At 54.4% G+C, this 24981-nt stretch overlaps 1 protein-coding gene across 1 annotated transcript in view; it reads right to left on the bottom strand.

The window, feature by feature from the left end:
• FCGBP (Fc gamma binding protein) overlaps nt 1–24679 on the bottom strand; it is a 41970-nt gene extending 17291 nt beyond the window's left edge. The window contains exons 1-13 of the mRNA XM_087421941.1: nt 24659–24679; nt 22433–22594; nt 22115–22171; nt 21983–22007; nt 19388–20638; nt 17335–17684; nt 13001–13571; nt 10418–11022; nt 7831–8398; nt 5837–6429; nt 3159–3753; nt 2828–3027; nt 1108–1249 (exon numbers count right to left, since the gene is read on the bottom strand). Coding sequence (XP_087278067.1) covers nt 1108–1249; nt 2828–3027; nt 3159–3753; nt 5837–6429; nt 7831–8398; nt 10418–11022; nt 13001–13571; nt 17335–17684; nt 19388–20638; nt 21983–22007; nt 22115–22171; nt 22433–22594; nt 24659–24679 — 5140 coding nt within the window. The remainder of the gene's footprint in view (nt 1–1107; nt 1250–2827; nt 3028–3158; nt 3754–5836; nt 6430–7830; nt 8399–10417; nt 11023–13000; nt 13572–17334; nt 17685–19387; nt 20639–21982; nt 22008–22114; nt 22172–22432; nt 22595–24658) is intronic.
• Nucleotides 24680–24981: the final 302 nt, after the last annotated feature.

Below are 24981 nucleotides of genomic sequence, written 5' to 3'. Positions count from 1 at the left end.
GTCAGCTCCAGCCTGCACAACCTCTCTGCTGTCCAGCGGGCTACAGCCACACCCTCCAGTGAGATCTGCCTCCCAGCCGTGGGGTGGGGGCCCTCTTCCCAATTCCCCCCTTCCTTGGGTGCTCTGCTTTTGCCTGAGGGGCAGAGGCTGCTCCCTGTATCTGCTCATCTTGTGTTCTGTCATGTTCTTTTTACCCCTTAGCAGATAATAGTCTATTACAAGTAAAGAATTCCTTATATTAAAATTTCCTTACTCAAGCTACTGTGTGGTCTCTGTGTCCTGGTTGGACCCTGACTGGTGTACCCCCATCCCTGGAAGTCCCTCTTATCCTGCCCCTTGGCCCTAAGGGTCTCAGTCCGCCACCTCTCAGTTCTGGAGGTCCCATTCCCTTATCCTTGGGAATAAGGGAATTATTCTCTGTCTTTCACCCTAAGAAACCAGTCCTGGGGGGTGGCTCTGTGTCATAGACTTAATCTGGGGGGGGGTGTCCCATGTCTGAGACTGTATCCCTATAAATCCTGATCCCCAACTTGAGGAGGGCCCCTGTATCCAGGACCCTGGTTTTGGTGGGGTCTCTGCCTGAGACCTCAGACCTCTGCTTTCTGCCTCTGTCCTGGGGGTCCCAGTCTCCCCTAGCCCTTGGGGATGGTGTCTGAAGCCCTGAGTCTAATCCCGCATACCAGTGGTCCACAAACTATGGCTCCACTAGCTGCCTGTTTTTGTAAATAAAGTTTTATCGGAGCCACGCCCCCTCACTTACATAGTCTACACTGATTTCATGCCACAATGGCAGAGTTGAGTCCTCGTGATGGAGACCATACCGCCTGCAAGTGTAAATATTTATCATCTGGCCCTTTAGAGAAGAAATTTGCCTGACCCTGCCTTATGCTGAGGGTCTCTGACATCTGCCCTGAAGGTCCCCACAGCCCGGATTCCACCGTAAGGGTCCCTGCCTCCCAGCCTGGAGGGTCTCTGCCCCTGGCCCTGGGAATCCCAGGTCTGAGACCTCTGTGCCTCCCATCGTGAAGATTCAGGCCACACCGCCCTCCGCTCCAGAGTCCCTGTCCTCTGTTCTCAGCCACACCGGCCCCGGCCCCGGCCCAGCACCTTTGGTGACACAGCTCAGGACGCCTCCGGAGGGCTGGCACAGCTGCCCCTGCTTGCAGCTGTGGTCCTGGCACACCAGGCCTTTTCCAGCGTGGCACACGCACTGCTGCCGGCAGCTGTCGATGAGTACCGTCTGCTCCGGCTGTGGGGACAGAGGGCACAGAAGTCAGGATGGGAGCTCACTCGAGCATCTCCAGTGTCCCAGGCACAGAGCGGTCCGAAAGACATGAAAGGGACCTCTTTCAGCAGAGTGGCCCCTTGTCTGTGAAACTAAGGCACAGCGTGGCCTTGGGATCCAATTCATTCATTCATTCATTTACTCATTCATTCCTTCATTCAAAAATATCCACTAAACACTTGCTGTATAGGAGAAACAGTGCAACATATAATTAGGAGCAAAGGTTCTGGAGCAGATTGCTGGGTCTGAAGCCTGTTTCTGCTATTTCCAAACTGTATCACTCTGTGCACATTACTAAACCTCTTTATGTCTCGGCTTCCTCATCTGTAAGTTGTAGATAATAACAGCACCTACCTATGTAAGTATAACTGAGTTCATTAGACATATAAAGTACAGATAAAATGGAAAGGAATTTCCTTTAAATAATCCAGACTGGAGAGGAAATGGGGGTAGAGACGCAACAAGATTGGGAAAATGTTGATTATTTTTAAAGCTGAGTGACAGGGCCGGCCCCGTGGCTTAGCTGTTAAGTGCGCGCACTCCGCTGCTGGTGGCCCGGGTTCGGGTCCCGGGCGCGCACTGACACACCGCTTCTCCGGCCATGCTGAGGCCGCGTCCCACATACAGCAACTAGAAGGATGTGCAGCTATGACATACAACTACCTACTGGGGTTTTGGGGAGAAAAAGGGGAAAAAGGGGAGGAGGATTGGCAATAGATGTTAGTTCAGGGCTGGTCTTCCTCAGCAAAAAGAGGAGGATTGGCATGGATGTTAGCTCAGGGCTGATCTTCCTCACAAAAAAAAAAGAAAAAAAAAAAGCTGAGTGACGAGTACATGGAGATTTATTATACTGTTCTCTTGACTTTTGCATGTTTAAGAATTTTCATAATAAAAAGTTTATATATAATGCAATATATATGTATATTGTAATGCACATACATTATACGTGTGGGTATATTGTAATGTGTCTATATATATGTAATTATATCCATATAATATATATATAGCACTTAAAGCAGTAGCCGGCACATAGTAAGCACATCTTCCTATTTGCTGTTATTACTATTATTATTCAGATGAGGAGAACAGCAGAAGGTCCCTGCCCTCACAGAACTCGCAGTCCTGTGAGGGAGATAGATTTTAGACAAACGCACACTCAAACCAAAGGAAAAGGCATAAGTGAGAGGGTGGGAGAGGGACGGAGTGAGCCGTTGGTGTAACACAGATGACTCTAGACCTGGGAGACAAAGGCAAAACTTGGCCTGGGAGCCAGGCAGAACTTAAGGTTGCAGGACCCATGGTCATATTAAGAAAGGTCTTACCCGCTGCCGGGGGACAGTGGACCAGAGGGAGCAAAAGTGAAGGCTGGGAGGCAGCCAGGTGGGAGAGGACAAATGAGACCATGGTGGGGCCACGAGGAGGGGAAGCCGGGTGAGTGGTAGAGACATTCAGGAGGCCAGTGGACAGGTTGTGGGGCTGACAGGCTGTGGGAGGGGGGTCCAGGATGAGGCCTAGCTCTGCCCGGGATGACCGGGTTCCTACCTCGTAGTAGGCACCGTCGTGGTAGCAGCCGCATTCCTGGATGGGCACGCAGGCTTGGCCATCATTGAGGAAGCCAGAGTCACACTGGCAGCCCTCGGCACAGCTGTCCGGGCACTGCGAGGGGGCGCTGAGTGCAGCGCAGCCCAGGGAGCAGGTGTCTGCGCAGATCTCGTAGTGGCTGTTGGGGGGGCACTGCAATGCTGAAAAGACGGGGTGTCGGTCAGAGCCCCTGGGAGGGAGGGGCTGCGGGGCCCAGGGTCTGCCCCTGCTGGGCCCACACCTTCCCCTCTCCCTGCCCCTGAGCCTCCCCCTCTGTCTGCCCCTCACTCACGACAGAAAGATTTGGTCCTCCAGGACTCGACGTGGCCTCCAGCTGCCTGGCAGGCGCTCACATAGGCGTGAATGTTGTTGCAGAGGATGCTCTCGTTCCCACCACCCACGCAGAGATCAAAGACACAGTTTTCCAAGGGACCCTGGGGATCCAGCAGCTTGTGGCAGGCGGCCAGCGGCCCCGTGGGGCTGGTGAGGAGCCCACAGAACTTCTCCTGCTCGTACTTCTCCTGCAGCTCTGGCTTACACTCCGGGACTGGGCTGCAGTCCTTGTCGCCCGGCGGGCAGGTGGGCTGTGGCTGGCAGGGAGAGCCGGGCACCACCTCCTCCCAGGAATTGCCGAACTCGTTGGGACTGCCTGCCTGCGAGCCGTCGGGCTTCTGGAAGTCGTCCTTGGGGTCGCCGTCGTAGTTCCCGCACAGGCCACACAGCTGCCCGTGGTAGTTGCCTGGGACGGTGACCCGCACGTTGTACGAGAGATCATAGGCCACACGCAGGCCAAAGTCGGTCTCGATCACGACATCAGAGCCATGCTGGAAGGCGCGGACCAGGTCCTGGTCCAGCACCACGGGCAGCTTCATGTCCACACCGTTCACCTGGGAGGTGGGAGGTGGCATGCTTCAGAGGGTGCACTTCGAGAGGGCAGACCCAGCTCAAGCCCTTGCCTGACACTGAACATCTGTGTGACCTCACCTTTCTCGGCCTTAGTTTCCGTATTTGTAAAATGGGCATAAAATGACCTCATTCGGAATGAGGGACTTTGCAGATGTAATTAGGGTAACGATCTCCAGATGAGATCATCCTGGATTAGGGTGGGTCATGTCCAATGATGAGTGTCCTCATATGAGGCAGAAGAGAAGACAGAGACACACAGAGGAGAAGGCCATGTGAAGACAAAGACAGGGATTGGAGTGATGCGGCCACAAGCCAACGTTTTACGGCAGCCACAGGAAACTAAGACATGTCTCCGTGGGTAACCACCTGCCCAGCTCTCCTTCATCCCTCACTTCCTGCGGGGATCAATAACGCAGGGAGGGACTCCAGAGCCGCCAGCCTGGGTTCAAACACAGCTCTGCCCTGGCTCTCTGTCACCTTGGGCAGACAGGCCACCTCTCTGTATTTCTGTTTCCTCATCTCCTGAGCGGGAATGAGGTACCTACCCCAGAGAGCTGTCATCAGGATTAGATAAATCAACATTTGTAAAGTGCTGAGATTGTGTCTGGCACAGAATGGGTGCTCTGGGAGCCTTTGCTATTATTATTAGCTTTGATTGGAAGTCTTTATTTTGAGGAGTGAATGGGTGCTAAGGATTTTCACTTTAAGCATCAGTTGTGGGAAGTCAGGCTAAATTCCTGGGGAAATGAACTTCAAATCCGTGAGCCAAGAACAAGTGGTTTCAATTGAAGGCTGCTGGGCGCCCACAACGCCTTATCACTCCACCCCTGATAAACGCGGCTCAATCGTCCTTCCGGAACGCAGACACGATGAGCGTTAGATTCTTTTGGAAGAGTGAGGACTCAGAGGAGAAGGCAGGAGAAAGACACGCCCCTGTCCAGATCACCTAAAAACATAGTCAACCGCCATACTTCCCAAGCAGGGACGGGAAGTGGTTAAGAAAGGACTTAACCTCTGTGCCTCAGTTTCCTCATCTGTAAAATGGGGATAATAATAGTTTCCACCTCATAGAGAAGCTGAGGGATTCAGTGAGAGGCAAATAGCAAGAATACCAACAACTTATATGTATTGAGAGCCAACTATATATCGGGCGCTGTTCTAGGGGCTGCGCCACATCAGAGACTATATATATTAAAGCATCTAATGCATGTCTAGTGCATAGTGAGCCCTGAAAAAGTCAGCTATTCAGCAGCATCCTCACCGGCAATACTGCGACTAGTACAGCAGCCATGTGCCTGCATTTTAGTGGGGTCTCGGGGAATCCCTCCAGCATAAGGGAAATGCCAGTTTCCACGAGACCAAATCCTTCTGGGTCGGGAAAGCACCATGGGGCGCCCAGGGTCCAGCGGGCCGTCTCGCGGCACGCCATTCTGGTTCCAGTTTTGCCTTCCCTGGGGAACTCTGAGCCAGTGATGGGCCCTCCTCCTCTAAAAGCAAGGCAAATCATGGCACCTCCGGCGACCGTTGCGAGGATAAAATGACGCTGTGGATGTGAAGTGCTTAGCAGCCAAGAAGATCTGGGGTCAGCTGTGTAAAAACTGGCTGCCGTTATTGCTATTGTTATGTCGTTAAGGGGTGATGGGGTCACCCATAGATGGCCCTCTGCGCTTGAACCTTTCCCATCCCCGAACTTTCCCAACTTCTGATTGCATCACGTTCTGCCACCGGCCGGGAGACCAGGGAGGCGGCTGGAGTAGGAACCAGGTGCAGGGGAAGATGGAGTGCAAGGGAGAGATGTTCAGCGGGGATAGCCAAGGGGCAGGGAGAGGGGAGACTGCGAGGCAGAGAGAAGGGGAAACTGAGCCACATGGGAGCAGGTCCCAGGTCCCCAAGGCCTCCTTCCTCCTCGGCCCACCTCTCTGTGCTCTAACGGGCACCTCCACTCCTGGGGACCCCATGCCTCCCACATCCGCTCCGAGCTCTGTGCTCCCTGCCCCGTGTCCCACGCCCAGATCGCCCTCTATCCCAGGCGCCCTCCCCTTCGTGCTCTGCCCCTGCTCTCACCGTGACCTTCCACTGACTCTGCTCCAGCTGTAGGGTGAAGTTAGCCACCTGGACACTGATGGCCCTGGTCACGCTGACTTTCCCATTGCCCCAGGGTGCATTCTCCTGCAGGACGGCAAACTGGTGCAGGCCAGGCCGGGTCCCGCAGGTCTGCGCCAGCGCGTACACGCAGGTGCCCATGAAGTCGAAGCGTTTGCCGTCGAACGTGGTGTAATGGGGGTCTCCTGACGCCTGGCAGGTGGCAGAGCCCACAGCCACACAGCCCAGGACGCCATTGGACGGCTGGCAGGCCTCGTGCGGGCCGCAGGAGGAGGACTCACAGGACACCAGGCCATCCTCCTGGCAGTGGCAGAGGGAATCGCAGTCCGGGCCGGGGTAGAAGGTCTGGCCTGGTGGGTGGTAGGCACCCTCGTATACGCAGCCGCAGGAGGACAGGGGCACGCAGGACTCACCGCTGAGCACGAAGCCCTCGTCGCACACGCAGCCCTCGTGGCAGTCGGAGCCGCAGCCCCTGGGCACGGGGAGGTCTCCACAGGACAGCGGGCAGCCGTAGGAACACGCCTCGTAGTGACTGTGGGCCGGGCAGCCCAGCGCTGCAGGGAGAGCGGCCGTCAGGATCCAGAGCCCCGCTCCCCGGGGACACAGCTGACCCCCCCCGCCCCGGCACACACACACGTGCACACACATGCTCACACACACTCATACATGAGGGGTCCGGCTCCAAGAAGCCCCTCTGTTCAGTGAGGCCTGGAGAACAGAATATATCACAGTGAATCTGATCCTGATGATTAAGATTATCTTCCACTTTAACCGTGGTTTGGGGTTATCTGTAATGTCTTTAATGACCTTACTCAACTTGGTAACAAGTTGTGGACGTGTGGTACACATCTTTTTTTGGTGAGGAAGATTGGCGCTGAGCTAACATCTATGCCAGTCTTCCTCTATTTTGTATGTGGGGTGCCGCCACAGCGTGGCTTGATGAGCGGTGCATAGGTCCGCGCCCGGGATCTGAACCAGCGAACCCCGGGCCACCAAAGCAGAGCATGTGAACTCAACCACTGTGCCACTGGGCCAGCCCCCTGTGGTACATATTTTAAACGTACATATGCATATGTAGTGCGTGTGTAATCTATACAGGGTATGTGCGAATGCAGTATTTTTAGCTTCTTCATTCTATAGTAGTAACATAGTAGTCATAATAGTAATTCTATAGTAAATTAAAATATCTGGCCAGTGTTGTAAAGAAAAAGAAAAAAGAATCTCTGCTCCTCTCTCCAAACTCCAGTCACTCCAGACTATAAGACAGATGCTTTCCTCAAAAATAAAATAAAATAAAATAAAATAAAATAAAATAAAATAAAATAAAATAAGATGAAATAAAATAAAATAAATAAAAAATAAAATAAAATAAAACTGAGCCCAATCAAGCCTCTATCTGGCCTGTCCAATATGATAGCCACTGGGGCCATTTAAATGTAACTTCATTAAAACGAAATAAAATTGAAGATTTGGTTCCTTGGTCACACTAGCCCCATTTCAAGGGCTCAAGAGCCACATGTGACTAGTGGCGACCACATGGGACAGCTCAGACGTAGAACATTTCCACCATCACCAAAGTTGATGGACAGCACTGTTCTAGATCTAATATTCAGTTTACAAGAGAATCTGAGGGACAGAGGGACAAGATAAACAACGCTGCAAGGAAGCAACTAGCCAAATTCGGAAAGTAGGAAGTTCTGCAGGATAAATGACTTGTTTTTTCCAATAAATACATGGCATGAACAAAAGGGAGGGGTGGACAGAGGAATAGATGTGTGATCAGGGCATGTAACTGAACCTTCCTGAGCCTTGGTTTCCTCATCTGTTAAATGGGTATAACCACAGTCCCTCCATTATAGGGCTGCTGTAAGAATCAAATGAGTTAATGATACTTATATGTTAATGAATATACATAAGGCTGAGCCCCACCCCAACTTGTCACTCCCGGTACTCACGGCAAAGTTCCTCACTCCGCCAGGGGTGCACGGTGGCCCCGGCAGCCTGGCACGCAGCAGCATAGGTGGCCAGTGCGTCACACAGAGGCTCCGTCTGGCCCTGCAGCAGGCAGCGGTCGTAGGCGCAGTCGCGAACGGCACCCTGTGGGTCCAGTGTGTCGTGGCACTCCCGGAAGGGCCCCTCAGGGTCGGCGAGGATGCCACACTCCTTCTTGCTCTGCAGCTGCTGGGCCACCAGGGAGTCCAGCTTGGGACAGTTGCCCGGCTCCGGGGCTCCGCAGCCCGGCCTCGTCTCCTCCTGCCAGCTTTTCCCGAAGGCCAGAGCATTGGCAGCTTGGCCCCCGCCCCGCAGAGCCAGGTCGTCACTTGAGTCCCCGTTGAAGTTCCCGCAGAGCCCGCACAGGGCCCCAGCATAGCTCTCGGGCACCTTGACAGTCACGTGGGCGTCCCAGTTGTAGGTGACAGTCAGGCCAAAGTCCGTGCTCACAACGGCCTTTTGGCCCTGGCGGAAGACCTGCACCTGGCCATCTGCCGCCTGGAAGGGCAGGTACTGAAGGACGCCGTCCACCTGGATAGAGATGCGGGAGGGTCAGGGGTCAGGGGATTCACGGCTCTGTGGCCCAGCCCTCACTCACTCGGCTCCCGCTATTCTGGGCTCCTTGCTATTCTCTTGAGCACATTATGCGTGGTCCCACCTCAGGGCCTTTGCACCTGCTGTGCCCTCTTCCTGGATTACCACCCATCACTCTTCACTTGGCCACCTCTACTTCATCTGCTAGCTGTCAGCCTTGATCCAAACCCCTTGTAATGGCCTAAAAGGCCCTAGATGATCTGAGCCTCACTACTCTCCAGTTTAACTCTCCGGTAGCACCCCATTCCCCACCCTTGCAACTCCAGCCATGCAAGAATTTGGGTATTCTCCTGAACTCACCAAGCTCAGCGCAGCCTCAGGGCCTTTGCACTTGCTGTTCCCTCTGCTTGTGGCATTCCTACCCTCTTCCACATCCCTATTCTTCGCCTGGCTGCCTCTCCATCATCCTTCACGTCTCAGCTGAAAATTGAACCCCTCTACCCACCAGGCCCTGCTTGTTCCCCCTTTTCTGACCTCACCTCCTACCAATCTCTCCATCCCATCTCTCCAACCTCACTCTCTCAGGGCAGCCCTGCGCTGTTCTCGTGCACGCTTCAAGCTCAGTACAGCCTCGGCCTCTGCACCTGTTGTTCCCTCTGCCTAGGAACCACCACCCTTCACCTGGTGGTCTCTTCCTTGTCCTCTCAGCTTAAATCAAAAGGCTCTACCATAGCCATTCCCTATATCATCCCTTACCTCGCTTTCCCCTCCCTCACTCCATTCCAGCCCCACTGGCCCTACCCCTTATGTCTGTTCCTGCCTCAGAGCCTTTGCACTTGCTGTTCCTTCTGCCTGGAACACCCTTCCATCTTCTTCTCTCCCTGCTTCCAACTCTCTCTTCAGGAGAGGCAATAGGATATGGTGGCTAAGAGTATGGACTCTGGAGCCAGACAGCCTGACTTCAAATCCCAGCTTTGCTGCTCATTAGCTGTGTGACCTTGCATAGGCAACTTGACCTCTCTGTGCCTCAGTTTCCTCATCTAACAAGATTAGCTATTTCCCAGAGTTGTTACAGAGATTAAACGAGTTACTGTATGTCAAGCATTTAATACCCAGAAGTGACTTAATCCGTGTTGACTATCATTATTCGAGCCTCAGTTTAAACGTCATCTGACAGAGGTGGAAACGTAAATATTAATAATCAAGCTCTCTGTTTATTGAGAAGCTTCTCTGTGCCAAACACCAGGCTTCCTTGGCAGAATTTCCTTTACCTGAAGGTCGTTCTGAGGATTACGAGTTAAGGCCTGGAAAGGGTTCAGCGTGGTGCCTGGACCATGGAAAGTTCTCTGGGTTTTCCATTTCCAATTCTTCCTCCTCCCCAAGGCATGGGCCACTGCCAAACTGCCCGATAATAATAATTAACTATTGTTGTGAATCTTACAACCACCCGCCTCTTGATTTTCATCTTTTCTTTAAAGAGAAAATCAGTGGTTCTCAACTTCTTCTGCTGGGTGCTGGGCCCTCTAGGAACGCTCTACCCAGAAACCTGCCACCGTCTGAGAGAGGGGCCCATCTGTAAGCCCCCTCATCTCTAGTTCCCAACCTTTTACATGTCCCCTGACTCTCTGAAAATCAATGTCCTCCAGAAAAGGCACAAATCTGTAACTGCAGAGGGTTCACAACAATAAGATATGAAGTCAGCATTCACTGAACACTTGCTGGGCGCCTTGCAAATATTAACTCATCAAATCCCTACAGCCACCCTGTGAAGCGGCTCCCACTGGGAAGGGACCCTCTTATTATTCCATTTGACAGAGGGCAAAACTGAGACCCTGGGAGACAAAGTCACACAGCCAGCGAGAGGCAGCACCGCCTGCCTTGGGGGCCCCCCAACCTTGACCACTGGCCATAGGTCTGCTAACAGACCCCAGACGCTCCCGGGGGCCCGGTTCCCTACCCTTTAGGGGGGATGTCCTGCCGCTCTCCCACACCCCGGCCCCGGCGCCGCGTCCTCACCAGCACTTGCCCCGGGTACTGCCGGCGTGTGGCCACCTTCACGCCGCGGGCCTCCACGATGACGGCGCGCGTGTAGCTCACGGTCTGGCTGCCGCGATGCTCGTTCTCCACCAGCACCCGAAAGGCGGGCAGCGCTTCGGCCTGGCCGCACGAGCCGGTCAGCAGGTACGCGCAGGTGCCCATGAAGTCGAAGCGCCGGCCGTCGAAGCTCACGTAGTGCGGGTCCCCGGAGCCCTGGCAGCTCCCGAAGCGGTCGGGGTAGCAGCCCTGCAGGCCGTTCTGGACGCCGCAGCGCTCGCCCGTCGGGCAGCCCTGCGTGTCGCTGCAGCGCACCTGCCGGGTGGCGCCGTCGCAGGTGCAGCGCCGCCGGCAGCGCTCGTCCGCCCACACCGCCTGGCCGGCTGCGAGCGGGCGGCCCTCGTAGACGCAGCCGCACGACGAGGCCGCCACGCAGGCGCCGCCGCTGGCCACGAAGCCCGGGAGGCACGCGCAGCCCTCGACGCACGGGCGCCCGGAGCAGTTGGCCGGCGCCGCCTCGGGGTTGCAGGAGGCCGGGCAGGCCGGGCCGCAGAGCTCGTACCGGCTGTTGGCGGGGCAGGACAGGGCTGCAGGGAGAGGGCAGGGAGGGTCAGGCCAGCGCAGCGGGGGCCGGAGGGGCGCGCCGTCGGAAGGCGCGCCAGCACTTCCCTCCCCAAACCCTGCGCCTCCCTCGGAGCCCCCATCTCAGTTAATGGCACTGCCATCCTTCTGGGTGCTAGGACCCCAAACCTCAGCTACATAGCTGACCCCCCTCCCCTTCATTCACTGGGCAACCTATCTGTCAGTACATCCTGCGAGCTCCATATTCCGAATCTATCCAGAATCTGCCCCCTTCTCCTCTCACCACGGTCCCCACCCTGGTCCTATCTACCCCAGCAGCCTCCTGTCTGGTCTCCCCGCTGCCATCCTGCCCCCACAGGCTGTTCCTCACCTGCAGCCAGAGGGGCCTTGGGAACACCTGAGTCCGATGACCTCCCTCTCCTGCTCAGAGCCCTCTTGAAGCTCCATCTTGCTCCGGGTAAAAGCCAGTATCCTCCCGGCGGCCCCTGAAGCTCCCCGCCATCTGCCCCCATCACCTCCCTGTCCTCATCTCCTCTCAGTCTCCCTCTGCCACAGTGGCCTCCTCCCAGGTCCTCACACTCCCACCTCAGGGTCTTTGCATTGGCGGTTCCCTCTGCCCGTATTGGCCTTTCCCCAGGAAGCAGGGCAGCATGTAGTTAAGAGGAGCCCAATGGCCTGAGTTCAAATCCCAGCTCTCCCTTTCTTAGCTGTGCGATGGTGGGCAGATGACTCCAATCTCCCTGTGCCTCAGTTTCCCCATCAGTAAAATGGGATAATAACAGTACCGACCTCACAGGGTTGTTGTGAGGAGTAACTGAGTTCATCTATGAGAGACACCCCATGAGCATCCTTATTACTCAGCTGACTCCTTTGCCTTATCCTGGTCTCTGCTCCGATTCACCTCCTCAGGAAGGCCTTCCCTGAGCATCCTTTTCATGAGCCTCCCATTTGCTCTTATTACGTGAACTTTGTTTCTTTCGCTCTCTGAAGATATTTCATAGTTTACCGCTTACTCTGGCTCCCGGGTGGGATATAAGTTCTACCTCAGTCACGGCTGAACCTCCAGCACCAAGGACAGGGCCTGGCCCCCCCGGGAGATGCGCAGTATCTACTGCGGAAGTGAACCAGTGGGTGAATGAACTCACTGCTTCCCCTTCTGCACGAGGCATAGGGGAACTCTGCGGGGGGGTGTTTACTGGGCAGCGGGGACACAGCTGTGACCAAGACAAGCCCCAAATGGCCTGTCTCCCCCAGACTCCCCCTCCAGAGTCCCTGTCTCAAGCCCTGGGCCTGGACGCCTCCTCCCCTCTCTCCCGTAGCCTTCAGCTTCCTGAACATTTCTCTGGGAACTCACGAGGGCGGGGGCAGGTGTGTGTCTCTCACCAGCACAGGGATGGGGCCAGCCAGGGCCTCAGGGGATGCTTCCTGAATGAATGAATAAATGAGCGAATGAATGATTAAGTGGCTGGACACCTGGCTGAGGACTGTGGACTTTACCCAGAGGGCATTGGGGAGTCAGGGAAGGGTTAGAAATGAAGAGAGGCTCACATGTCTGCTTTGGGTCTCTGAGGACTACCTCTCATGCAAGCTTTGCACATGTTCTTCTCTCAGCCTGGAACTCACTTCCTGCTCCCTTTTTTTTCTGTCTAATTCTAAGCCCACCTACGGGTCTCGGATTGGGCAGCCCTTCCTCTAGCAAGCTTGACCCCCCCAGGCCGAGTCAGGAAGCTTCTCTGGTCTCCCATAGCCCGCTTGAACTTCCCCCATCCCGGCCCTGACCACTCTGCCTGTCGGTGTCCAGTGCTACGTCTGTCCCAGCCTCAGGCTCAGTGTGGGCAGACCCCTGCCGTCTTGGCCATCTCCATGTCCCTGGCGTGGTCCAGCTCCAGGCTGACCCCCAATAAGTGCTCAGATATGGAGCCGAAGCAAGTGATCCCCTGCCCCCCACCATGTGCCCCCAGCCCCCACCGGGGCACCACTCACGGCAGTTGGCTGGCAGCCTCCAGTTCCCGACAGAGATGCCAAACTCCAGACAGGCCTGGGCGTAGGTGCTGAGGCTCCGGCAGAGGCTGGCTCGGTCCCCATTGAACACACACAGGTCGTAGACACACTCCTCCAGGAAGGCCTGGGGGGCTAGGGCGTCATGGCAGGCGGCAAAGGGCCCGTTGGAGAGAGTCAGCAGGCCGCAGAGAGATTGAGCCTCATAGTGCTGGGCCTGGCCTGGGGTGCAGGAGGGACAGTCGTCCTGGCAGCCGTCCTCACACAGGTAGTCCCCGTCGTCCAGCTTCCAGCTACTGGCAAGCTCCACGACGTTAGGAGCCTGCTCCCCGTCAGGCGTGAGGAAGTCATCGGTGGGGTTGCCATTGTAGTTGCCACACAGTCCGCACACCTGGGCTTGGAAGCGCTGGGGCAGGCTCACGGCCAGCTGGGAGTCCCAGTCGTAGGTGACCACCAGCCCAAAGTCCAGCTCCACCACGGCCTGTCTCCCGCTCTGGTACACTCGGAAGCGACCGTTGGCCAGGGAGACGGGCAGGCGCGAGCGCTGGTTGTCAATCTGCAGAGCGGGTGAGGACGGGGTAGTCAGAGCCCGGGTGGTCTGGCCATCAGCCCCTCATCTCCTCCCACTCGCTTCCCCTGCTCTAGCTGCCCTGGGATACCTTCCTCCCATTACCGCCACCGACTAAGCCTCAGGACCTTTGCACTTGCCATCCCTGAGGGCTGACATGTGCTTCCCTTAGATGTGCACGTGGGTCACCCCTTCACCTCTCCCAAAAGCTTTGCTCAAATGTTACCATCTCACTGAGGCCACCCCTGAGCACACTATTTTATATGGCACCCCCTCCCTACTCCCCATCCCCCGCTCTGATCTATTTGTTCCTATAGCTTCTAGCTTTCTAAAATATGATTTGCAAATTTCTCATGTGTATCATCTGTCTAACTCCATTAGACAGTCAGCTCCACGAGGACAGAGATTTTTTCTGTTTTGATCACTGCTTCATCTCCAGTGACTGGAACAGTGCCTGGTGGAAAAGCAGGCACTCAGTAAGTGAGTTCAGGGGCTGCTGCATTACATAAACACCCCCTGGGCAATCACTCTGTGCTGGTCCTGGGCTGGGAGATGCTGGAGGTACAGCGACGACCGAGACAACCCCAGACCCTGCTCTCATGGGGCTCCCAGTCCAATGGGGGAGACAGACCTGTCACTAGACAGTGACAGATCAGAGTGGTCAGGGCTGGGATAGTGGAGGCACAGAAGGCTGTGGGAGCTTAGAGAAAGGACCCGATGCAAGCTTGCAGGCCGGGAGAGGCTTCCTGGAGGAAGGAAGGTGAGCTGAGCTGTAAAAGTTCAGTGGGAGATAGCCAGGAAAAAAAAGCGGGGGGAGGGTATTCCTTTGCAAATGCCTCAGTGGAGAAAGAGTCTGGCCAGGAGATAAGGAATGTGTCTCTCTGTCCCCTGGGCCCATTTTCTTCTTCCTGAGCATCTTTCTTCACACATTCTCATCTTATCCAAGAGGATGGGGGATGAAAAAAGAGTAACAGGCAGAGGGGGCAGCAGGAGCAACGGTCTGAAGGTAAGACAGATCATTCATTCAGTCGGTCAGCAACGCCTCCATGAGCCCTCCTGTGTGTCCAGGTCTGTGGCAGCCGTGCTGCCGACACAGTAGTGACCAAGACAGCCCAGCGCCCCACACTCACAGGTTCTCAGTCCAGGGACCACTGTTCCCGTGTGTGTCTCTCCTGAGACCAGTGATCTCCATTTTTAAATGACACAAGTAATATTTGTTCATTACAGAAAACTTAGAAAATGCACTTGAGCAAAAATGAGAGAAGAGGAATAGTCCACATTGCTATAGACACACACACACACATTTATAAATCTTGCCAGGTTTTTTCCTACCTTTAAATACATTTATACTTTTTTTTTTTTTTTTAATAACGAGACCATGCTGACGTCACCATTTCATGAACTCCTCTTTTCTCCTAACAACGTCTTGTGGACAACCTGTCACGATTCCACCAGGAGCTCTAAACCTTTGTCAAGTCACTCATCTCTGTAAGGATCCGACAAAAGCCTGTGGGCCCCCTCCCTGAAAAATTGCACAGCGTGTGCAAAATTCTGCACACGATTTCAAGAGATCTGAAGTCCCCCTGAGCTTGTGCGCAATCCCTCAATCAAGAGCACCTACATTAGTCCACTTGGTTATTAATCTCATAGATCCCCCTGCACACTCAAGAAACAAGGGAGGTGCAGGAATATTCACTTAGGTACTATCTGCCATTGTGAACGAGGTGTCCATCCACAGGGGACTGAGTTAAGTGAGCTATGATGCAGCCATCCAATGGGGGAACCATGCAGCTGTAAAAAAGAGAGAGGGGGCTCCCTACACCCTGATACACAAAGAGCTCCAGAATGTACTGTTCAGTGCCAGAGCAAAGAGCAGAACAGAACATACCGCACAGGACCCTTCGTTAAGACAGGGGAAAGGTAAGCACGTATGTTTATGTTAGCTTGTATTGGCATAAAGAAACCCTAGATGAATTCTCAAGAAATCAGTAAAAGTGGTTACCTGGGGGGAGTGGGGGAAAAGCAGATGAAGATGGGGCAAAAGCAAGACCTTTCACAACATGCTCTTTTTGTTTTGAGCTATGTGAATGCTTAACCTATTAAAAGGAAATCAATTGCAGGGCCAGTCCCCGTGGCCTAGTGGTTAAGTTCAGTGTGCTCTGCTTTGGTGGCCCAGGTTTGGTTCCTGGGCGTGGACCTACACCACTCGTCAGTGGCCATGCTGTGGCAGCGACCCACATACAAAATAGAGGAAGACTGGCAACAGATGTTAGCTCAGGGTGAATCTTCCTCAGCAAAAAAAAAAAAAAAAAAAAAAAATTAATCGCAGCAACATGGAAGAACCTCAAACGTATTATGCTGAGCAAGAGAAGTCTTACACAAAGGCTCCTTACCCTGTACAATTCCATTATTTGAAGTTCTTGAACAGGCAAAATTAATCTATGGTGGACAAAAATCAGAACTGTGATTGCCTCAAGGGATGAGCTGGGGATAGTTTGGTAAGGGGCATGAGGGAATTTTCTAGAATGATGAAAATATTCTATATCTTAATGGAGGCTTGGGTTGCACATTTGTCAAAACTCAGTGAACTGTACACTTAAAATTTGTGGGTTTTATTATACACAAATTTTATCTCAAAAGTAAGCAAAAAGAAATGTAAAAAAAGTGTATTCTAGTCAATGACAGGCATGTTGAAGCCTTTAGGGGTGACATGTACTGATGTCTGGAACTTACTTCGAAGCCCGTTAAAAATAAGACGGATTGTTGAACGGACGGAGGAATGAACAGATGATAGACGTGTGATCAGTCAAGAAGAGTGAAATGTTTAGAATCGGGGTTATTAGCATATGAGTGCTCACTGTACAAAGATTTCAACTTTTCTGGATCTTTGACCATTTTCATAATAACATGGTGAAAAAAGGGAAATCATTGCTCTGCGCTGTTATTTGTATCGGTTGAGTAGTAATCCATTTACCAGAGGCAGAACGGCCTAGAGGCTAAGAATAGGAACTCAGGAGCCAGCCTGCCTGTGTTCCCAGCTCCTCCTCTTACGAGCTCTAAGCACTTGGGAAGTCACTCATCTCTCGGGACTTTAGTTTCTCATCAACAAGTGTTAATAATAATAATGCCTACCCCCATAGATTGCTGGGAGCATTTAATGCATTTCTACACGGAAAGTGCTAAGAAACAAATTCAGCACAAACAATTTGGCGCTCACTAAATTTAGTGTTTGGTCTGTTAAGAAATTTCCTGGTAGGGGAATTCCCTGGCTGGTAGCATAGTGGTTAAGTTAGGCCTGGGTTGCCGGGGTTCAGATCCCAGGCACAGATCTACACCACTTGTCAGCCTGCTGTAGCAGAGACTCACATACAAAATAGAGGAAGATTGGCACAGATGTTAGCTCAGGGCAAATCTTCCTCAGCAGAAAAAAAAAAAAAAAGGAATTCCCAATTGTTGGACATTTTGTTTCCTTTCTTTTGCTATTATAAACCACATTGGCATAAACTTTTTTTTTCTAACAGTATCTCTGAGCATCCTTCAAATGTTTAGAAGTGGAATTGCTGGACCAAAGGAGTTTAAGGATCTGCCACTGACTTCTCACATCCCCTTCCCCAGCCCTGGCTCCCTTGGTCCACTTCTGTGCACCCTCCACCCCATGGCAAAGGGCTCATGTTTGAGGCCTGATACCCAGGCTTGGCCTCCTCCTTCTGACTGGCGGCTCAACGGTATGAAACCCTGCAGCCCTACTTACCCGGGCGAAGCCAACCTCCCCGCGGGCCAGCGCCACCGAGTGGCTGTAGGCGCGCACGGTCACGAAGCCCACGTAGGAGACGCGGCGGCTGCCCCGGTGCTCGTTCTTGGCCTCCACGCTGAAGGCGGGCAGGGTCTGGTCCTCGCTGCACAGCTCTGCCATCGTGTACGTGCACGTGCCCATCATGTCGTAGCGACGGCCGTCGAAGGTGGTGTAATGGGGGTCACCCTGGGCGCGGCAGGTGCCCACGGGGACCGCCACGCACTTGGCCTGCCCACCCGCCACCTGGCAGACCTGCCTCAGAGAGCACTGCACATCTTCGCAGGAGGGCTCCGGCGCCTTCACCAGGGCTGGGGAGGGAAGAGGATGGAGAACGGAGAAACAGTCAGGACTGTCCCCGCGGTGGGAGTCTTGGAGCGCCCCCGCGTGGGGAGCTTGGGCAGTTCGCTCATTTTAGAAGTGGGGAAACAGATCTGGAATCTCATAGGGAGAGAGCCCCTCAGACCTGACCCGATCCCTGCTTTTCTGACTCCCCAGTTTAACACAGCTCGGCCCAGAAGACCTGGAAGATAGTTACGTAGGACGGGCAGGAACAATCGTGGAAAAGCTAATTTGTGGTTTTTCTCTGTTTCCCCCTCTCCTCTACCTTCCCACTCAGGTCGAAAGGCTAAGGGATCTTTTTCAAGGACAGAAAATGAAAGGCAGAGACTGACTGTTCAAGGAATGGAAAGGGCGGAGGAAGAGTCAGGCTGCCTAGGTTAGAATCCTGGCTCAATCAATGAGCTGTGTGACACTGGGCCAGTAATTTGAAACTCTCTGGACCTGTTTCCTCATCTGTAACATGGGGTGATAATAATACCTTCTTCACAGGGATATTTGGGGAGGGGGGTGTTTCCAGGTGTTAATTGAGTGTTACCTGTCACCATTAATCACCTACTCCTTCCCCATTCTACTCTTCAAGCCCGAGTGGTCCTTGGAAGTTGGGTGGCTTCCAGGTCCCGGAAGGTGGGTGGGAGGGGCATTTTTGCCAGGGCTGGGAACCCTAGTGTCTAGGGTCGTAGCTTGAGGGTGGGGGGGTCCACATAGGAAGAAACAACTCTTCCTCGCCTGCCTCCCTGTCTTCAAATCTCGTGCCTTCTCTCTGCTCATAACAGCTCACCCTTACATAGCCCTACATACTTGCCAGTTGTCAACTCATGACACCCTCCCTACAGCCCTGTGAGGGGATGCAGTGATCATCCCCATTTTACAGATGGGGAAACTGAGGCCCACAGAGGTGAAGTCACATGCCCAAGGTCACACAAGTGGAGGCAGGATTGGAACCTGGGAAGTCTGGCCTTAGCATCTGTGCCCTCAGATACCACGCAGCACTGCCTGGGGGCGGCTCCTCAATGTGCTGAGCCCGGGGTGACACATAGGGCCAGGTCCTAGAGATGACTCTGTTAACATGTGCAAGGCGCCTAGAATGGTCCCTGGTATATTGAGAGAGAGCCCTCACAACACGGTAGCCATCATTACTATGAGACTGTGAGACCTCTTGAATTTGGGCATAAACATTCCTACATGAGTTAGCAGTTACCAACTGGTATAGCTGTGTATCAGTTGCTAAAATAGCAAAATATTTCCGAACTGGTTGGTAAGAAGCTGCTGACCTGACCCCGCCCCCTCAAGTCCCCCCTCTCGGCACCTTGGGTCTCCTGTAGGACCCCTTCCCCATCACTCCCCCAAAAGCAACAGACAAAAGGCTGGTGCCAGACCCCACGGGGGCTTCTGGGAGCCTGCTGCAGTGCTCGGGCTGGCTTCTCTTCTGACTGGTTGGGACCCTGGGTCACACCTGTTGCTAGATATTTATTATTCTTGGGGGCGTGGGTAGGGAGGGGCTGGGAAGCCTTAAGGAAAGGGAGGATGGCAGGGAGGATGGAGGTGAGCGGGGACAGCCCAGCGGAGCCAGGAAGCCACAGAGGAACAGGTGGGTGGGGAAGAGAAAAAGGCGAGAGCGTTGGCAAAGTGGTCACTAGGAGGACAGGGCCAGGGGTCTTTTCCCATCACTCACTATGGCCACAGGCAGCTGTTGTTCCGTAGCCCACAGCTGGGCCCAGCCCGAAGATGAGCAGCCCGAAGTTGGTGGCGGCCTCGGCCGTGTGGGTCACGTCAGCAGTGCCGAGGTCCACTTCGGCGTACGAGAACTCAGTGCCTGGTACAGCTGTCCAGACGACACTGGGCCCCAGCCTGTGCCCATCGACGGTCACCTCGTCAGCAGCCTTCGTCTGTGCCACTACCAGGGCCACACCCTCAGAGCCTGGTATGCTCTTGATCACATAGGCAGGGCAGTAGGCCGCCACGTCTGGGACCAGGACCAGGTAGGGGTCATAGGTCACTGCCCCCTTTGTGGCACCTGTGCCAAACAGCACGACCTGGATACCCACATCTGCAGACAGGTAGAGCGGCTGGGTTGGCCGGATCTCAAACTCTACAGAGTCACCCGCCTGGAGCGCACGGGAGCCAGGGGTGCCCCCGTGGTTGTAGGTCAGCTTCGTGGTCTGGCTGGCCACGACATAGGCCAGATCGAAGCGGGCCTGGGAGGCCAGAGTGGGCACCACATACTGAGTGCCCCAGGCGGACGTGGGTAGCAGCTGCTCCACCACGTGGTCGCAGTTCGTGTGTTTCTGGACACAGCTGTGGCCGGAGATGACAGCCACGGGGCTACTGGCTGTGACCTTTGACCCTGAGAGATCAACCGTGCTCTGTACCTGGGCTACCTGGTAGGACTCCAGAGTCACACTCAGGACGCTGCCCGCTGCGTAGATCTTGCCCTGGAATGTCACTGCCCCCTTCAGCTGCACACTGACGGAGGCCCCCGCTGCACCAGCCACCACAGCAAACTCTTTGAGATTCTGAGCTGAGGTGCCGGGCGGTGTGAGCACAAAGTACTCGGTGCCCAGGGCACGGACAGGCTGCAACCTCGTCACCTCCACTGTGTTGGGCTTAAAGTTTACGGCCTGCACGGAGATGGTGCGGTCAGAGTGGACCACCACCGCGTGCTTGAAGACTTTGCTGCCAACCATCTCAGCCTTGGCGCTAATGTTGACGATGACTGACTCCCCGGGCCTCACTGTGACATTCTGCGAGGTGCTGTCTGCCTGGCTGAGGATGGAGACTGAGGCCGGGCTGTCCGACAGGCTGGAGAGAAGGAGGTAGAGGTAGGACTTGCTGTACCCCGGCTGGTAGTTCTGCAGGAAGGCCGTGAGGAATTCCTTCCCCTCAGTGTCCCGTTGAGGGTCCACTGAGGCCTCCTGGGTCAACCCTGGGATAAGAAAATGAAGTTGTGGGGCCGGCCCCGTGGCTTGGTGGTTAAGTGAGCGCGCTCCGCTGCTGGCGACCCGAGTTCGGATCCCGGGCTCCCACCAGCACGCTGCTTCTCCGGCCATGCTGAGGCCGCGTCCCACATACAGCAACTAGAAGGATGTGCAGCTATGACACACAACTATCTACTGGGGCTTTGGGGGAAAAAATAAATAAATAAAATCTTTAAAAAAAAAAAAAAAAAAAAAAAAAAAAAAGAAAATGAAGTTGTGGGTCCACTTATCCAGTCCTCCCCAGCAGAGAACCAACCCCTTGCCCCGTGTCTGGATAACAGGTTGAAATATTAACTTGGGCTTTTTTTCTCTCTTCTCTTTCCTTTCTCCTTGTCCATGCAGCTTTCACCCACAAACCTCTCTGCCTTCTGTTTTCCAAAGCTTTGGACAGAGGTCTCAAACTCAAATGCTGGTGGGCGCCAGGCAAGCAATATAAATGTGCGAAACAGTCCAGGTAGTGGCAGTAAGCTGGAGCCTTCACACACCAACAAAAGTGGGGTGTTGCTACCAGCTCTAGCCTGTTGTTATTATCACGGCTTGTGGGCTCTCCTTTTTTTTTTTTTTTTTATGCCAGATCTTACTATGTTTCAAGAGAAACTGGCTCTCTGAATTTCCTTGTGAAATCTCCAACCCAAAATTGTCTGAAGCACTGTGGGGCCCGCACCGGCTGGATTCAGCTGTCGGTTTGTGATTTCTGTCTTAGTAGGACTTGGGGGTATGTGTGAAGAGGGTAAAGGAAAGAAAAGGATTATGGGAGTCCGGACAAAATGTCTCCTAGAAATAGAGGAGAGTGGGGGCTTTTCAACACCCCCAACTAGGAAGAGATTCCTAGGGCTTAGGAGAGACAGAGCGATCTACGGGGTCTTGGAGAGAGCGTGGGGATCTAGAAGGCCTGTTTGCCGAATAAGGGGATCCTTGAAGGCTATCCCAGTGTCCCACGGGGCCAAGGGATCAAGACAATGAGCGATTCAGAAGTCACCTAAACAGATGTAGACTGGTGACTAATGTTCCATCCTTCTACCAGTACTTTAGCTTTACCTAAGACTCGAGTCCTGGACATAATCCTGGAGAATTGGGCACCACACCCTCCAAGAATGACTTTAGCGAGGCTTCCCATCACCTCAGCAGAATGAGGCTCAGAGTCAAAACTTTGGCAAAGTTGCAGAAAATCAAGTGGTGGTTCTTGCACACTTGAATTTGGAGACTAAGATTTTCACCCGCTTCCCTCCAGCACAGAGAGAGAATGGGTGAATTCTACCTCCTTTCTCCGCAGAACCTGAGGGGCCTCTCACCCAGCTCAGCTAGCTTGAGGTGGTGCTGGGAGATGGGTTTGTGGAGGGGGCACAAATGGAGGGTGCTGGCCCAGGTGGGCAGGGTTCTCCAGGCTGGAACAAGGACGCAGACGGGATCTCGGTCTGACTTACCGCACAGGAGGGTTGCTCCGGCCCAGAGGGTCCACCAGCTCCACAGGGAACCCATGTCTGCAGAGGAGAAAGAGAGGGGGTCATAGGAGGCTGGTCTGCCCCTCCTGCCAGGGACTGTCCTGGAGGGCCCAGTCTCAGGACAAGGGCCACCTGGGCACCAGGAAGGCTGAGGTGGACTGGACCCAAGGGCTAGTGTGTGTGTGTATCGGAGAGTTGGGTGCCAAGTGGGTCTAGGGGGCGGTTGGGGAAGCCTGGAGCCAGGGGCAAGAGCAGGGGACCGGATGTCCCACTTCCAGAGGGGACCCCGGCCTCTCTCACCTGCAGGTCCCCGGAGCTGCAGGGCGAGCTCCTGCCTTGGGCTATATAGTGGACTTTCTTGGCTCCTCGGCCACACCCTGGGCCGCCTGCCAAGCAGAGGATGCCAACTTCCCGGAGGAGGCTGCTAATTCCCGGGCCAGGTGGGATGGGGACACGGAAGCCCTGGGAAGGGCGGAGGGCAAGCCTGGATGCCTGGGTCCTGAGAGGGATGTGAGAACAGCTGGTGGCTGTGCCCTGGTCGCTTGCTGGAAATTTCAGTCCTGGAAGGGGTGGTGGCCCTGAGGGAAACAGCTGGGAAGCAGGGTGCTAAGGGCCTGGATCCCTGAGGGGTGGGGAGCCGGGGTGGAAGGTGACATTTGGTCTGTTTGCTGGTTTGATGGCCAGATTCCCTTCTTTGGCTCCTGCCAGGAATAATAGCAATGGACCCACATCCGGGTCCTGGCTGCTCCTCAGTCCCCACAAGCTGATCCCTGGCCCCTAGCCACCCACATCCTATTCCCAGCTACCATTAGGGGGCAAGTGTCTGGGGTGGGCAGGAATCTGAGCACCTGAGCCAGGCCTGAGGCGTGGGACACAAGACCTCCACCCCCAGTCCCACAGGACCTCCTAGGTACCTCGTCTGCCAAATGGGAACATCAAACCTAGTCTAACTGGGCTTATTGTCTCCCAGAGGGTGCTGTGTAGACTCTCCAGGACTGTAGGGGGGAGGCAGGCTCTTCCGGTGTGGTCTCAGGTGGGGAGCAGAGAGAGAACAGGGGGGCTGGGGCTGGAGCTGTGTGTGAAGAAGGATGGAGGCCCCTGTTTCCTGGTTCCATTCAGACGCCACCAGGTGCCCCTTCTTGGAGATTTATTTGTTTTCTGAGAGTTTTTTTTGGCATGAGAGGGACTGGCTGAACAGGTTTTGGGTGACTCTATGCCCACCCTCACCCCAGAACCTGTGTGGGATGGGAGATCGGGGTCTAGTTACACACACGGGAGCAGAAGAGACAGCTGAGAGGTGGTATGAGTTTTCTGAGATGGAGCTTGTTCCTCCCGAGGGGCTGGCCTGACCCATGCCCTAGTCCCCTCCTCCCAATCTTGGGATTCATTATTTGCTGAGGAGCCTATTCTGGAAACAGCAGCTGCAAAGCCTGGGTGTCCTCTTGGACAACACCCCAGCAGCTGCTGCCCCCAGGACTCCTCCTCTCTTATCACCAAGGCCTGGATCTCTGGGCAGCCAGGGTGGGCGGGGGCTCTGACACCCCCCAGGCAGGTCCTCAGAGGGAGAGATAAAGGCTCAGAGTTGGCTGGGACCCAAAGTCAACAAGGAAAATGAAGTGAGTAAACAGGAGACTGGGTGAAAGCCAGAGATACCAAGAAACAGGCAGAGGTAGGGGGCTCACAGGGAGTGAGAGCTTTGAGGTGAGGGGTGCGTGGGTCCCTGAGGAGTCTGGGGGTGGGAGGAGGGGACATGTGGGTCCCTGAAGGAAAGAAGGACCGGGAGGAGGGGCTGCTGGGATTTTGAGGAGGAAACAGCTATTGCAAACCGAGATGTCAAAAGCTTCTGTGTCAGATAGCCCTCTTGTAGCGTGAGACACTCAGAGAAATGAGGGGTGAGGGGGCAGAGAATTAGGATCAGCTGCAGGGGTGATACTGCCCCTCAATCTCCTCTAAGCCTTGAGGTCTCCCCTGGTTGACTCGAGAGAGAAGCCTTCCACCCTCAAAATCTGTCGTTGCTCTCTGTAGCCAGAGTCCCCAGCAATGGGGTAGGAGATCTCACAATTTAATACTATGGATTTGACACCGCCTGGACCCTCTTCTCCTTCCTTTCAAGGCCCCAGCTGTGGGCGTGTGCTGCGGGTGTGTGGGTGCCTGTGGTATGACACAGCCTGTGCCTTACTCCACATCATATCTACTCTCAGAAGCCCCACTGGTGATCCCGAGATAACCTGCGGGGACACTTCTTTACGGTCAGAGAAACCACATCCATCCCACCACTGGCAGCCTCGCCTCACAAGGGGTGTTTGTGTATCTGAGCCTTCTGGTCTATCCCTGCCAGCAGGATCTGCAGGGGGCAGATCGGCACTGGTTGTACCACTTGAGACCCCTGGGACCCTCTGTCTTGTCTGAGCTTTATAGACCCAGGGCACAGCCAGAGGAAGTTACTCTCTGCAGCTACATTCGTACTTGCTGGCCATTCCTAAGTTCATTCCTTCAAACTCTGGATCCCACAAGGGGTCTCTACACCTCCTTGAGGAACTCCTCCATCTTGCATAAGCTGTCTCTAACCTCCCCGAGGTTCAACCTTGATCTTGTTCTTCCCTTTGCCCAAGAACATTCCGTGCTTCCCTGATCTTTGAAAGCAAATCCCTAATTTTGGCAGGATTAGCTCAAACCCTAATCCTCCATTTCCTGCCCCTTCCACCTGCCATTATCTATGCGGTTCCTTCCCTTGGAGCACCCTTCTTCATGTTCTACCTGCCAGCTCCGTGGCTGGAGTCCAGACATCACTTTCTGTCTGAGTCACTTCCCGAGAACCCAAGCTGAGGCTAATCTCTTTCTTCCTATTC

This window comes from Ceratotherium simum, chromosome 33, assembly GCF_057802395.1.
Source record: "Ceratotherium simum simum isolate JZ-2026a chromosome 33, ASM5780239v1, whole genome shotgun sequence".
Lineage (NCBI taxonomy): Eukaryota > Metazoa > Chordata > Mammalia > Perissodactyla > Rhinocerotidae > Ceratotherium > Ceratotherium simum.
The sequence above is the reverse complement of the archived record's forward strand: the minus strand, read 5'-3'. Positions and strand labels throughout refer to the sequence as shown.